This window comes from Balaenoptera acutorostrata, chromosome 7, assembly GCF_949987535.1.
Source record: "Balaenoptera acutorostrata chromosome 7, mBalAcu1.1, whole genome shotgun sequence".
Classification (NCBI taxonomy): Eukaryota; Metazoa; Chordata; class Mammalia; order Artiodactyla; family Balaenopteridae; genus Balaenoptera; species Balaenoptera acutorostrata.
Genome location: NC_080070.1, coordinates 71,473,644 through 71,488,171, shown reverse-complemented (window position 1 = coordinate 71,488,171; position 14,528 = coordinate 71,473,644). Strand labels below are relative to the sequence as shown.

Here is a 14,528-nt window from a genome sequence, read left to right as displayed (position 1 = left end):
TTATTTTTATGAACTATAACCACAGTCCTTATGAATGATACATAACATCTTGAAAATTATTATTCTGATTAAACTGAGCTAAAATCAGTATAAATCATATCATGACTTTTACTAACTTGGAACATAGTTTGCATTTGTTAGAAAAATCCTACCCAGGTAAAAACCTCTATCACCTCATCCCTAGATTAAGGTCTCCCTACTTCTGCCCTTGCTCCTGAATCTGCTCCCAATGCAACAGCCAGAGAGATCCTATTAAGACCCCAAAATCACATTATGCACGTTTTGCAGAGACTTTTCCAAAAAACTTCTCATCTTACTCAGAATAAAAGCCAAAGTTCTTAGATGATAGGGGACCTGCTGTGACTCTGACCTGATCTCCTAAAGTTTTGCTCTTACTAAATACTCTCTCTTTCTTGCTGTCCACAACATGCCATGCCTAAAAGCCTTTGCATTTTCTGTTGCCTTCGCCTGGAATACTCTTCCTGGAGATATCTAAATAGATCGCTTCTTCACACAAATGTCACCTTATCAGAGAGGCCTCCTCATACCACACTGACACTCCTCAGTGCTTCCCTATTTAGTTTTTCACTTTTTATTATACCACGTATTTTAATTGTTTATTTAGTTTATTGCCTGTCCCCCTGAAATAGAATGTAAGCCCCATAAAGGCACAGGTTGCTTGCTTGATTTCTTTCAATATCTTCAGCTCCTAGAAAAGCTACTAGCCAATGTCTTGATCATTGTTCCCTTTTCCAGTGATGGGGGGCATGATATCAGGCAGGCATGGTTCTAAGGCACAACCACCCTGTCCTCATGGTGTTTCTGGTAGAAACTGCTACCTATACTTTTCATGTTCAAAACATATGTAGACAAAGAAACCTAGTAAGAACAGTTAAATGATATGTGTTTTTCAAAAAGGAAATACATTAAAAAATTTTTAATGAAGTAACCTAATTAAGTTAACCAAGCTCTGCCTATTGGCATCTTTAAGGAACCCTGCTTTAAGAAATAACTGAGTCTTTTGTGGTTAAGTTGTAATTGTATCTTTGTTCCTAATAATTCACCCCCGCTTCTCCCTTAAACAAGTATTCAGTGAAGACCTTCCTTGCTGTATCTGTCTTCACAAGTGGAGAAGTAGCCCATGAGTGGACTAAATCTTCCTACCCCAAGCCAGGCTTCTCAATGACTTCTTTTGACGAAAGAAGGTGAGCTTTTAAAGCACCGGAATATCTCCCTTCAGTCACCTGTGTTCCTGTCCTCTGCCATGAGGACAGAATAGCCCAGATGGGAGCTGCTCCTTCAGCCTGGGACGGAGAATGAAAGGGCTGGGGCCTTGCCAAGATACAGCTAATCCACAGACTCAGGGACAAGAATATATTCCTTCATATGAACTTCCACCCACATCAGCAACCTATTCACTTGTCTTCTGTGACTTCTATATACCCTTCATTGCTAGAAAGTAGGTTCCATGAAGGCAGGAAATTTTTCTGTCCTGTCTCTACTGGCTCCACAGCTTCTAGGACTGTGCCTGGCACAGAGCAGACACTTAATAAATATAAGTTAAATGAAAAGTATTATCAGTGGCAGAAATTAACAAGAATCTAGACTTAATTTTTCTTCTGTATCATATTCTAAAGACTTCCAAGACCCAAATAGGGCTATTTTAGGTAAACCTCAAGAGATAAAGGAATTTTAAGTCATTGAAAATACAAGAGTTTACAATGAGCCAGATTTGGAATTATCCCATGAATCAACATCCTTGCACAGAACACAATGGAAGAGAAAACAGATAAGTAATTAGGTAAAGAGAAGATGGCAAGCATGTCTTGCAATTTTAGACTTTGTCCTAAAATTGTAAAAGCAATTTCACTTGAAGCAATCTCTGTCATCTACACAGCTGTTGCTTCTGGCAGAAACAAATTACAGGGAGCAGATAGAAATTATGAGGACAAAATATTTTTCTTGATTTTCTTTGAAAAATACAAAGAGAAGTAAAAATATAATCAAGCAATCATGATACTGGGAGCTTCAAATTACTATTAACTTGTTAGCTTTCTTAAATATCTAAGTATTTCCAAGGAATCTTAGTATAAACAAGGAATCTTCTTTAACCTTTTATTTTGTTAACAAACTAACGTGTATTTGAGGACAGTGTCATTCAACTACGACCCAAGATAATCACAAATGTCTAATTAGGTGGGATCGATGTGACTTTAAATTTCATATTAAAACTTTAAATTTCTATAGTTATTAGCTGCAAAAGAGTTAATTGTGATAAATGTTATCACTATGTCAACAAACTTCTAAATTTGAAAGTCTCTGTATTCCCTATGACTCTTTAATTTTATCATTCCATTTATTTATGCAACAAAGATTAAACTGGAATTAGTTTCTATCTGCCAATAATACAGAAATAAAAAGAACCATGTTCCAATTCGACATAGACTCGGGCATTTCAGTTATGTATTACATCACAATTGACAGAGCCAAGGCAGAAGCATGAAACATACAACCCTTTGCCCAGACAACTTACAAGTAGCCTCTTGTCTAAGTTGGCTTTTCTCAAAGAGGAGGTAACAGAGTTGGCATCTTTTTCTGCCATCCATGCTTTAAAAAGCTTGACAGCAAATGAGGCTGCAATGCCTGTTAAAAAAAAAAAAAAAAAAAAAGAGTAAACCTTTTATAACAAAAACCACTTGTGATGATATACAAGGCAACATTTCCCATTAGGTATCCTGAAATGACTAAATAACTCAAAGACTTGATTTGGTACAAAGGAAAAATGGAAAGCTCTCTAGGCACTGTACTATTCATTACTCAAGAAAATATTTTCATAAAAAGGGGAAAAATGTTAAAGTACTTTTCAAAGTTGGACTCCCTAATTCCAACCTGTTATAACCATAAATTTATTTATTTTTACCTTGGTCAAAACCAGATTCAAAGCCAAGGATCTTCTAGTGTTTTGCCTCTATTTCACCCTGTGGTTCACCAGTATTTCATATTTTTAACCGTGATCCTGAGGTACAGCAAATAAATCATAAGCCATAAAACTGAAATGTCAACATGTCAACTAATTTGCTGGTAAGTAATACCAGTGAAAGAACATTAACAGTGACTGGTATAAATAAATAAAGCTATAGGTGAACATGCATCATTTACTTTACAGTTTTACTTTTTGTAAAAAGCATTTTAAAATATTCACGAGTTAAGGTATAAAAATGTCAGTGCTGCTTTAAGGTGAAATCTTTTCTGGATATTTTTAAAGAGATTTTAAAAATAGCTATGTTAATCAGGAATCTATTCAATTACATACCCATATTTATAATAGGATTTATTTCCAATATAAATAATCAGATAACTAATAGCTTTTCTGTGAACACTCCAGATTTCTAAATTAATGTTGCATTTGTGTAATGAAGAGTTAAGGAGTAGTTGAAATATTAAACTGATTTTTCTGAGTTGAAGGCTTCAGTATTGTTGATGGTCTAAGCAGTGTCTATTCTCCTTTCCTCTTTCCTAAGAGAGTTCCCATTTTGCTCAGGCCAGGTGACTTCTATCTAATTAGTCTCAGCCCTGGTACCACCTTCTTCTGCAATGATTAGTCTAGTGATCTAACTTATTGGCCATAGCATCCCCCAACAACTACTACTGGGCGGGTCATGTGGCCAATTTCAGCCAATCAGCTGAAGGCAAGATAAATTATCCTATGTTCAGAAGTGCTCTTCCACTGAACCTGAATGAAGAAGCCTGTGCCATAACTGGACCAGCAGACTTCTTTTAAAGGCTAAGGAGTCCACCCTTGGAATGAAGTCAATGCTATGGTAATGGGGGAAAATGCCTGAGCCCTGAATGATATTGCTGTTCACCCTGAAGTCTGCTCTGCTTTTATATTTATTGTTACATAAGAAATAAATGCCCTTGGTGGGGCGGGGCGGGGGGGAACTTAGGAGGTTGGGATTAACATATACATACTACTATATATAAAATAGATAACAAACAAGGACATACTGTATAGCACAGGGAACTATACTCAATATTTTGTAGTAACCTATAAGGGAAAAGAATCTGAAAAAGAATGTATGTGTGTGTGTGTGTGTGTGTGTGTGTGTGTGTGTGTATAACTGAATCACTCTTGCTATACATCTGAAACTAACACAACATTGTAAATCAACTATACTGCAAAAAAAAAAAAAAATTTTAAAAAAAGAAAGAAAGAAAAAAAGAAATGCCCTTGTATACAAATTTGAGTCCTGTCTTCCAGTTACTTGCCGGTAAACAAATTCAATTGATATATATATATATAATATATAATTTATACAGACACCAACTTTACCCAATTCTTTTCTTTTGAATAGCAGAGAAACTAAGCCCCCCAAATTGTCTATGACAATAAAACCTGTGATATGACCTGGAGAATTTTATGTTATCAACTTGTTGACCTGGATTTTTAACATTACCATTAGTTCCAAAAGTCAATATAAAACATAATATAAATTTATGTAATTAAATAAAAATAAAGATAACAGATCTTGTAATCCTCATTGTAAGTAAGAGAAATAAAGCATGCTTGAAACTAGGAGTCTAAAAACCAGGCTCAAACCTATCATTTTACATTAAAAGTGGCTCTTGGTGGAAGGATTGGAGAAATTTCTTTGTACTTGAGATTTTACTGAGTGGAGGGTCCCCCATAGCCATTTGTTGGGTGGGAGGTTGGGGAAAAGGTATAATTTCATAATCCTTTCCTATTTGGGAAGGAAATGTTTAATACTTTTGTTTCTAGAGATGGTGGAGTATAAAGAAAAAACATATGACATAGGTACTACGTCACTTCCATAACAAAGGTATTTTTCTTCTCCTTTCCTACCCCTCTAATATTTTACCATAAAAAATTTTAAACATAAGAAAAGTTGAACAATAAACACTCATTTACTGACCATCTAGATTCTATAACAGTTAACATTTTGCTGTATTCGCTTTATCAGGTCTGTCCATTTATCCTTCTAATAATTTATTTTTTAATACATTTCAAAAGAAATTGTATACATCATTTAGGTTTTTAATACAACCAGAAAGGCAATTATTTTCTGTTAAAAACACTAGGGATAATCTGATGTAATTAGTATTTACTGTTTACATTTTATCTTGTCTTCCTAGTATAAAATGTCTAGTACCATAAGTAAAACATGAAGGATCATGAATTCTCTTCAGGAGAATACTTTAAAGTGCTATAGTATTAACAATATATTAATAACAATTAGAGAGCTTGAAAACTATAGAGAATCTCTAAATAATATCATTGGACTCTCAATTTACTATTCTTTCCTCAGCTACAAGAAACTATAACCCATTTCACTGCAGGTATGAATGAGGCTGGGACTTCACATTTGTAGGAGAAAAACCCAGTTCTAAGAAGAAACAGATGTTTTTGCAAAAGCTCTTTTAATTTATTTTTAAGAAAAAAAGAACTCTTTGTTTTGTGTTGCATTATAACTTGAATATCATTATCCTCCTGCAAGAAAAAAAGCCCACTTTTGTATTATTCTATAATCAAGTAATCGTATGTATGCCCATCAAACTCTTAATGTCTTAAAATTAAAGCAAAACTCTGATGCAGCCATCTGGACTTCTAAAACAGAATGAATATCTGAAAAATGTGATCAAAATGAACTTCTGAGCACAACATCTTGAGGGGAAACAGTCCAGAAGAATGGCCCCAACCAGGGAAATGAACAACAGTTTAAGGGGGCATCTGGGAATGTGAAGGGCCATTTTTGGCTATTCTGCTAAATGGAGGCGGGTGTTTTAGGCTGGCATTCTGTGTCTGAGGGCAAAAAGGTTAAATGTCCCACAAAGCACAAAAGAGTCCTGCACAATGAAGCACTGTCCCAACCAAGTATGCCAGTAAGCATCTATGCTGAGAGAAATGGTTTGGACCAGATCAATTTCAGGGTATTTGACCTAGGCATTGAGTCTTACACCAAAAATTCCAGCTTATTATTATTCTTTATTTGTCTTTGGATAGGTGTGCATATTTTTTCTCCTAATTGCCTACAGTAAACATGTACAATTCTCTTATTGTTTGAAGACACACACACTCACACACACACACAAGTCTCTTACATGGAGGATGGGTGGGAAGTAGAGAACACTAAGAAGAGGCACTGGTGGGCTGGGAAGACCCCACATGCCGCGGAGCAACTAAGCCCGTGCGCCACAACTACTGAGCCTGTGCTCTAGAGCCCTCGAGCCACAACTACTGAAGCCCGCACGCCTAGAGCCCATGCTCCACAGCAAGGGAAGCCACCACAATGAGAAGCTTGCACACCACAATGAAGAGTAGCCCCAGCTCGCCACAACTAGAGAAAACCCACGCGCAACAACAAAGACCCAACGCAGCCAAACTAAATAAATAAATAAATTTATTAAAAAAAAAAAAAAGAAGAAGAGGCACTGGTAGTTTTCTATCTTTGGCTTTTCTTTTCTTTTCACATCTGACAGGTAAGAAAATGAGCATAAATACCTTCTTTGACTAAGCTGTCAGTGAAGAGACTGGTGAGGATGTTGGCAGGAAGGGTGCCATTGCCCAGCAGGATCCCAGACAGCATGGCCAACTTTGTCTGCTCTGCTTCAGAAAAGGCTTTAAGGAAGAGGAGAAGCTGTGGGTCAAACAAAAGAAACCATGTCTATAAAGTAAAGGACTAAAGTAGGAAAATAACACACAATGTACATCCATGGCTAGACGGCACACAACTGGTGGGTCTTAACGCAGCACACTTCTTATTCATTGGAGACACACCCATATGTTCGATTATAAATTGGATGCTTTATCATAGTTCCTTTCTTCCAAGTTCACTTACAACATAGCTATAGATAACATTCACGGGAAGGAAAACAGACATTTGGAGAACAATGTAAATGGGTCACATAAATAATTTACATTCGACTTTGTATATGACAAAGGGTAAGTATTACAAAGTGTTTTCTGAAATACACTATTGCCTTTCATATGTTTTTCACTTCTATGCATACTCCCCCCACCATCCTCATCCTACAATACATCTACCCATTTTCTTTGGGTTATAACAAAAAACAAACAAACAAAAAAACAAAAACAGGAGTCAATAAGCTTTGACATGTAGCATATACTTTTCTGAGCCCACAGCATACAAAACTTTTTTAAAACAAGACTGCTGAGTGAAAAAAGGGTTTTCTAGGTTCTTGATGCCTCTTTTAAAATAATGAGATTCAACACAACATTGTAAATCTGCTGTACTTCAACAAAAAAATAAAGTTAAAATAAATAAATAAAACAATAAAAAATATATAAGCAAACAAACAAACAAAAAGAAATTCAAACTAGGTGTTTTCTAGATCATACAGTTTTACCAGCAGCCCTGGTGATGAGGAAATGATGGATATAAGATAAAGAAAAGTTCCTAGCAGAGTAAAGGCCTCTGCTGTGATTTTGTAGTGAGAGGGTGACAGTGCTGTTTGGGTCCTTCTGGGTCGCCATGCTGCCATCCTCTTATCCCAGCAGTAGGGAAAGTAACAAAGTAGCAACCCCAGAAGGGTTGAAGGGAAGCCAAAGCAAAGGGGATTAGACCCCACTTGCCATCTTGAAGTCTAAGAGTATCCAGGCTTGTAGAATGCCCTCCTTCCTAACCCTCCTCCACTTAGTGCTTTGACTATATTTATATTCCACGGCTATTTTCTCTGTTTCAACAGACCTTAGGCATGTTACTGAGATTCCCCAGGGCCCAATATCACTATTGGGGCCCTGTTGACTTTTTCATTACTCTGTACTGACAAAAAATCACTGGCATCATATAGGCTTATTAAATGCTTTACAGCCAACGAAATTCCATTAGCTCTGTGCGGTGGGTAAGACTATATTAATTTACCATTCCCAACAGTTAAAGGATTTATTACATTACAGAGAGGTTACGTGACTCCAAATATTTACATGATGAGTAAGTGGCAGAACTGGAACCAACGAGTCCGTTTCACTCCCAATTTATGCCTATTAAAATCTCAACGATTTAAAAAGAAGTCACTTTCTAAGTTCACAAGAAAAGAGGGAGTGAGGGAAGGAGGTATCAATGGTTAAAGCTCCAGGGAGCCCCAGGAATGGGGTAAAAAAACCGACAAAACTATAGATACTTTATATCAATCTGGCTTCTTTCTCTTATTATTAAAATAAGTAAGATTGAAGTAAATAATGAAAAAGAGCCCCCAAGATTAAAATATTAACACTACTTGTTTAAGCACATTAATAGACTCATATTCATCAAAAAAAACTCAATTATAGCAAAATGGTGCAAAAATTATCTTTTCTTAAAATTAATATCCACATTGCTCAATTACACTAGTCAGCATTAAAATCAGATGCTACATGTATTGCAGCAGAATTTTCTTTAAAAAATGGATACACTGTGAAAAATAAATAATTCTTGAAAGCATGTTCATCAAATGAATCAAATAGAAAGTTTTCAAGGTTCAAATGAACTAAGAGAAGAAAAACATGAGTGATATTATTAGGCAAAATGATAAGATGTTTATTTGAATGCTTTAACATCAGCTTTTTGGTCATATCTATCCCTCTATTTTAATGAAGCACTTGTTATTTTCTAAACATCTAGCAATATAATGGACCACTTTTATCCATTTAAATGTTTCTTCATGTTAAAAAAAGTAATACCTGCTAGTAGAACAAATCTAAGAGAATAATATAAAAATGTGAGTAATCTCCTCTTTAATCCTATTTCCTTAGAATTAACATTATTAACAGTCTGACGTGTCCTTTCAGATTTTTAAATGCACTTATATATGTCTATATTTTATAAATAACTAGATGCATATACACATGCTTTTACTGAATTACGCACTGATAATAGCTCAAACTTGTTGAGTGAAGCAGATAGTCTTCTGAACACTTCATGTGTATTAATAATTACAAAAGTCTTGATCCTCGCTTTAAGACAAAGAAATCTGAGGCACAAAGAACTTAAGGGACTTGCCTAAGGTTAAACTTCTACCAAATGGTTGCTTTTTCATTCAACAATTTATCATAGACATTTTCTTTTATCAATTCACGTGGTTATGCCTCATTCTTTAAATGACTGCATATTATTCCACTATTGAGAGACCATAATTTAATTAACCCATCTCCCATCATGAACATTCAGGTTACATCTCAATACTGTGATGAACATCTTTATACATATAGTTGTATGTATACATGCTGAAGGATTCTTTTAAGTGTGAAAGTTGAGACATGGAGAATGTAAACTTAAAACAATGATTTTACTGTTTAAATGTTCTTCATTATACATGGAACCGCTCTGAACAAAGGGAAGTAAGAGTAGGTAAGCAGCAAAGGAGATGTTGCAAAGTAACAAAGTAACAAAGTAGATGATTTCTTTATTCCCTTGGTTTATAATTTAGGCATATACCTAAAATCAGAAATGAAGACAAAGCAGCATACAAATCTGTAACAACTTAATGTAGTGACTGCTATATATAAATACAGAGGAGCTACAAATTAGAAGGAGGAACATATTGCAGTTTCTGAAAAGAGGGCTTCTTTAATAAGGTGCTATTCTTTATTCGGCTACTTATTAGAGGCCAATTACCGTATTAAGTACCTTACAGCTCATCTCATTTATTAGTACAACAACCATAAAGTATGTACTTTTACTGCAGCTATTTTATAGATGAGAAAAACCACTGAGATTTACACCCAGACACACCTATTTCCAAAGATGTGCTTCTATCCCCTTTGCTAAACTGCACCTTCTAAAATTAAGGAATTTTACTGAGTATTAGCTGCTGTGCTATGCTCTTTCACAAGCTTTAACTAATTACATATTCTGTAAAACTATTCCTTTGAACAAAGCATGCTGGCTTACATTAAACATGAAGGAAAAATTCTAGGCTAATCATGTTTTCTTTCTACAGCTATTAGCTAATGATCTGTCATACTCATTCCTTCATTCAACGAACATTTATTAAAAACTTAAGAGGTCCATGGTACTTCTGGACCATCACCGTAAAAGCAAAATTTTTGTCCTTCTTCATCATTTTAGCAAACAGAGCATTACATTTGAATTTTTACCTTTTTCATTTCATCCTCAAATGCCTTTTCCAAATACTTATATCTCCTGATGAGTTTATTGAAGACCTAAACATAAAAGAGAACCAGTCAATATTATGTAAACAATTTTAAAAGGCAATAGAAGGAGGTGTAGAAACTCACCCTAACTACAAGGGTCTACACTAATAAAAAGGTGTAGTTAAACATTCTCAGACTGCGATATGAGAACTATCAGCATTTCAAGGAGTTATTATGACCTGAGGGAAAAAGAGGATCAAAATGCACACGTAGGGCTTCCCTGGTGGCGCAGTGGTTGAGAATCTGCCTGCCAATGCAGGGGACACGGGTTCGAGCCCTGGTCTGGGAAGATCCCACATGCCGTGGAGCAGCTAGGCCCGAGAGCCACAGCTGCTGAGCCTGCGCGTCTGGAGCCTGTGCTCCGCAACAAGAGAGGCCGCGATAGTGAGAGGCCCGCGCATCGCAATGAAGAGTGGCCCCGCTTGCTGCAACTAGAGAAAGCCCTCACACAGAAACGAAGACCCAACACAGCCAAAAATAAATAATAAATAAATAATAAATAATTTTTTTTAAAAAATGCACATGTAGAATAAAACAAATTCATTCGAGAATGTAACAGGTGAGAACCAAAAATAACTTTGATGAAAATGAAATGAATATAATTTTAAAACTGTGTGATGTAGAGATTGAAAATAACTGAAACTAAGCGGATTATAGATATAATCACTTATATACTGGATATGATGAAGAGGAGATCAGAGTTCAGGGGAGATTATACTCCAGGTGAACACAAACACGAATTCAGCAGATGAGCAATAAAGATTACTGGCCTCCACAATCCAGTTAGAATTCTCAAGCAGGGTTTGCAACTGTGTCCGTGGAATTCTGGACTGTTTTTAAGAGGAATGATGTTTGTTATGGACTGAGTTCGTGTTCCTCCTAAATTCATATGTTGAAGTCCTACCCTCAATGTGACTATTAGGAGGTAGGGACTTCAGGACAGGGTTAAGTGAGGTCATAAGGGTGGTGCCCTAGTCTGACAGGACTGATGGTCTTCTAAGAGCCAGGAAGGGAAACCTCACAAGGAACCAAATCCATTGGCACCTTGATCTTGGACTTCCCAGCCTCCCAAACTGCAAGAAATAATATTCTCTTGTTTAAGCCACCCAGTCTGTGGTATTTTGTTACGGCAGCCCGAACAGACTAATACAATGTTCTTATTTAAATGGGGATTTTATAAATATTATTTTAATAAGTGTGGAAATGATTTCTGAATCCAATTCCTTTCCCTTATACCCACGTGATATACTCTCATCTAAAACTTTGTGTTTCTTCCTTAATGTGATCAAGATGGAGTTCAAGAGTAAAAATTACGGTGTTGCCCTTTGTGAGGAAAGAAAAATGAGCCAGGAGGGAATTGATAACGCAATAAGGAAAAAAAAATAAACTGTACTGAAGTCCTACAAATTTGATTTCCAACTTACACGAGCACTCACATATTCCTTAGTGTGATTACCATCAGGAAAAAGAACTCTCCTTATCCAAGAATGATTCTCCAAATCCCCACAGGTAAACGTTTACATATGAAAGCAAAAGTCATTATACTACCAAAGTACTCTTCAATGAACTAACAGCTTATAAAATTAACTTCCACTCAAATACCTTTCTCAATTTAATCTCTCTCCCTGACTACCCCATCGACCTCTGTCAGTCTATCAGTATATAATAATGTTTAATAAACTTAGAAACAATAATGTATCAAAAGTTCTTTCAAATATACATATTCCATATGAAAAAACAAAATCATAAGTAAAAGAAACTATCTTATTTAGAAATAATGATGAGGTTAAGTCTATATAGATCTTTTTAATTTTATGAGAATAGTAGAGTACTGATTTTTCTTCCAGACCTTCTTATCTTTCTTTCCCAGTGGGACTCAAAGAGCAAATAATACACCTTGTACTTGCATTAATTTAATCCTAACAAAAATTCTCTGAGGAAGGTAAGGCAGGCATTAACATCATTGGCAGACCTGGAAACTGCTACTAAGTATCGGAGCAGGAACAGAACTCCGAAATTCTGATCCTCAGTGAACTGTACTTATCTAATATATCAAAAGGCGAGCGAGAATTTTAAAAGAACAGCTTTTGAACTGAGAACATCTACTTCAGTATCCACCTGGCCCAAGGTGTTTGTGGCCATCGACATAAGAGAGTAGAAGCAAAGATTTAGAGAGGACAGGTTAGAACATCATCCAATGAACCCACGTGCTTAACCTTTTGGTCCATTTTTAACGATTTCCTTGGTTTTTATCTATTACTCATTTCTTAAATATAAAAAAGGGGAAGAAATATCTTTGCTAAAATAGCATGTGATTAAAAGAATAATTTTTGAAGTTTAAATTCTTAATGGCCACATATCCCAAATTACTTGGCTTAGCATGCCTTACACATTTTAATAAACAAAGTAAAGACAGTTTCTAGCATCTGAAATCACGTAGCTGCCAGGGATTCCTATGGCCTTTTTCATATATATATATATACAATGAAATGTGTAAAACAAGAAGACTCGTTGACCTGGGACTTGCCTTCATGGTTTAGATGGGAATAAAAACTGACTTTTAAGAAGAGTCAGTGAAAGAATCAGAATAGGAACACACCAACCCTAAGCTGGCTGGTCACAATGCACATATGTTCAGCTTTAGAAGGTAATGTCTACAAGGTTGTCCCATTTTACACTACCACCGCTTCCTGATCTTCACCAGGGCCTAAATACTTCTTTATTTTCACCAATCTAATGAATGCAGAAGGGTATCTCGATATTAGTTGAAATTTTCTCAATGAGTTTGAACTCATTTCCTTTGTTTTTTGGAGGAATTGTGTTTCCTCTTTTCTGAAATGCCTGTAAGTCTTTTCCTAATAGGTTGCTTGTCCTTTTCTTATTGACTTACAGTTCTTTATTTAATCTGGATAGGAATCCTTTATCGGTTTTATGTATTACAAGTATCTTCTTGCCTCTTTCTTTTAAACAGCTACCTGAGAGTCTGTTAATATGAAGTATTAAACTCTTGGATTGACTTATATATTGTTTCCATCCTTTGATATTATTACAAGCAACACTATAATAACTGCCACTGTTTGCGTCACTTTACACATGCCACTGTCTGCAGGATGAAGTCCTAGAAGTAGAATTGCTGAGTCAAAGGGAATGTGTAGTTTTAGTTTTGAAAGATAGTGCTAAACTGCTCTCCCTAAAGCTTGGACCAATATATACTCCACCAGAAATTATGATTCCCCATATCTCTTATAGGTGAAAGGTAAAGAAACTCTACTTTGGTGAAGCTTTAATGTCCATTATTACGAATGCAATTCAGTATCTCTTCCTATGCTTAAGACCTATCTAATATCCCTATTTAAAAAGTGGCCTGTAGAATTTCTGAACCTAATGTTTTCCTAAATCCTGTTCAAATGTTTCCCTTCCAGTACAACAATCTCTCAGTGACAGGCTCTACCTGAGCATAGTTTCGGATGGTTTCGTGATCTTCATTTGCTGAAAACACACAGTGGTTGGTCATCTTGGTCTTGTCACCATCATCTATGCGTGTTCCTCCAGGGGCTAGAAAGGGAAAGGTGATGACCATTAGGACAATACTGAAATCAGAAGAGCATTTGCAGAAGAGATCAATTCCTGCACATCAAGGAAAACAATAAAGGTAGACGTCACATAAACTTTCATAGAATGATATGCATGTGTAGACACACAGAGTTTTTAGATTATCATCTTAATAAAATTTTGTACACGTGGTTGTATTTATTACAAAGGGCTAATTAAATTTTGTACATAAATTAATTGCATGAAAATAGACTCCTGAAGGAGGTGACTTTTCTAAAAACTAATTTACTTATAAAAGATGCATACATGTTATGATTTGTTTACATTTCTAACATAATGCAAAGTGGTTGTTCGATTTTCTATTCCTACCATAGTATATGATGAGATTGTTGTTCTATATACTTGCCTTCACTAGATCCTATCACTACAAGTCTGGTTCTTTCCAAAGTACATCCTTAACCATGGCAGCTAAACAATAACATTTGTTCAGTGAATTTAACTTGATTATTCTCAGTGTAGTTCCTGATGTTTTCCCACATCAGGACACTTTTCAGGCTTGATAATATTTTGCTAGACTCCAGTTCACCAATACTGGAACTGCCCAGACCTGGCTTTTACAGATCTTGCTGGTTTCTACTTCAGTAGGTATTTAAAATGTTCCCTCCTCCACCAACTCAGTTATTCACACAGGGTTGAACAGTATACACTCTGACCCCTTGTCATTTGTATTTGATCACCCAGCGGTTTCATTGGCTAGGAAAGAGTGCATTTTATCCTCTCTAATCTTTTTTCCCCACGGCCTATA

At 35.8% G+C, this 14,528-nt stretch overlaps 1 protein-coding gene across 3 annotated transcripts in view; it reads right to left on the bottom strand.

Moving 5' to 3' along the window:
• The window catches only part of BZW2 (basic leucine zipper and W2 domains 2), a 57,075-nt gene that overhangs the window by 12,542 nt on the left and 30,005 nt on the right, over positions 1 to 14,528 (bottom strand). For all 3 annotated transcript variants that reach the window (XM_057550294.1, XM_057550292.1, XM_057550291.1), the window contains exons 4-7: positions 13,623 to 13,726; positions 10,115 to 10,180; positions 6,521 to 6,656; positions 2,534 to 2,643 (exon numbers count right to left, since the gene is read on the bottom strand). In XM_057550294.1, coding sequence (XP_057406277.1) covers positions 2,534 to 2,643; positions 6,521 to 6,656; positions 10,115 to 10,180; positions 13,623 to 13,726 — 416 coding nt within the window. The remainder of the gene's footprint in view (positions 1 to 2,533; positions 2,644 to 6,520; positions 6,657 to 10,114; positions 10,181 to 13,622; positions 13,727 to 14,528) is intronic.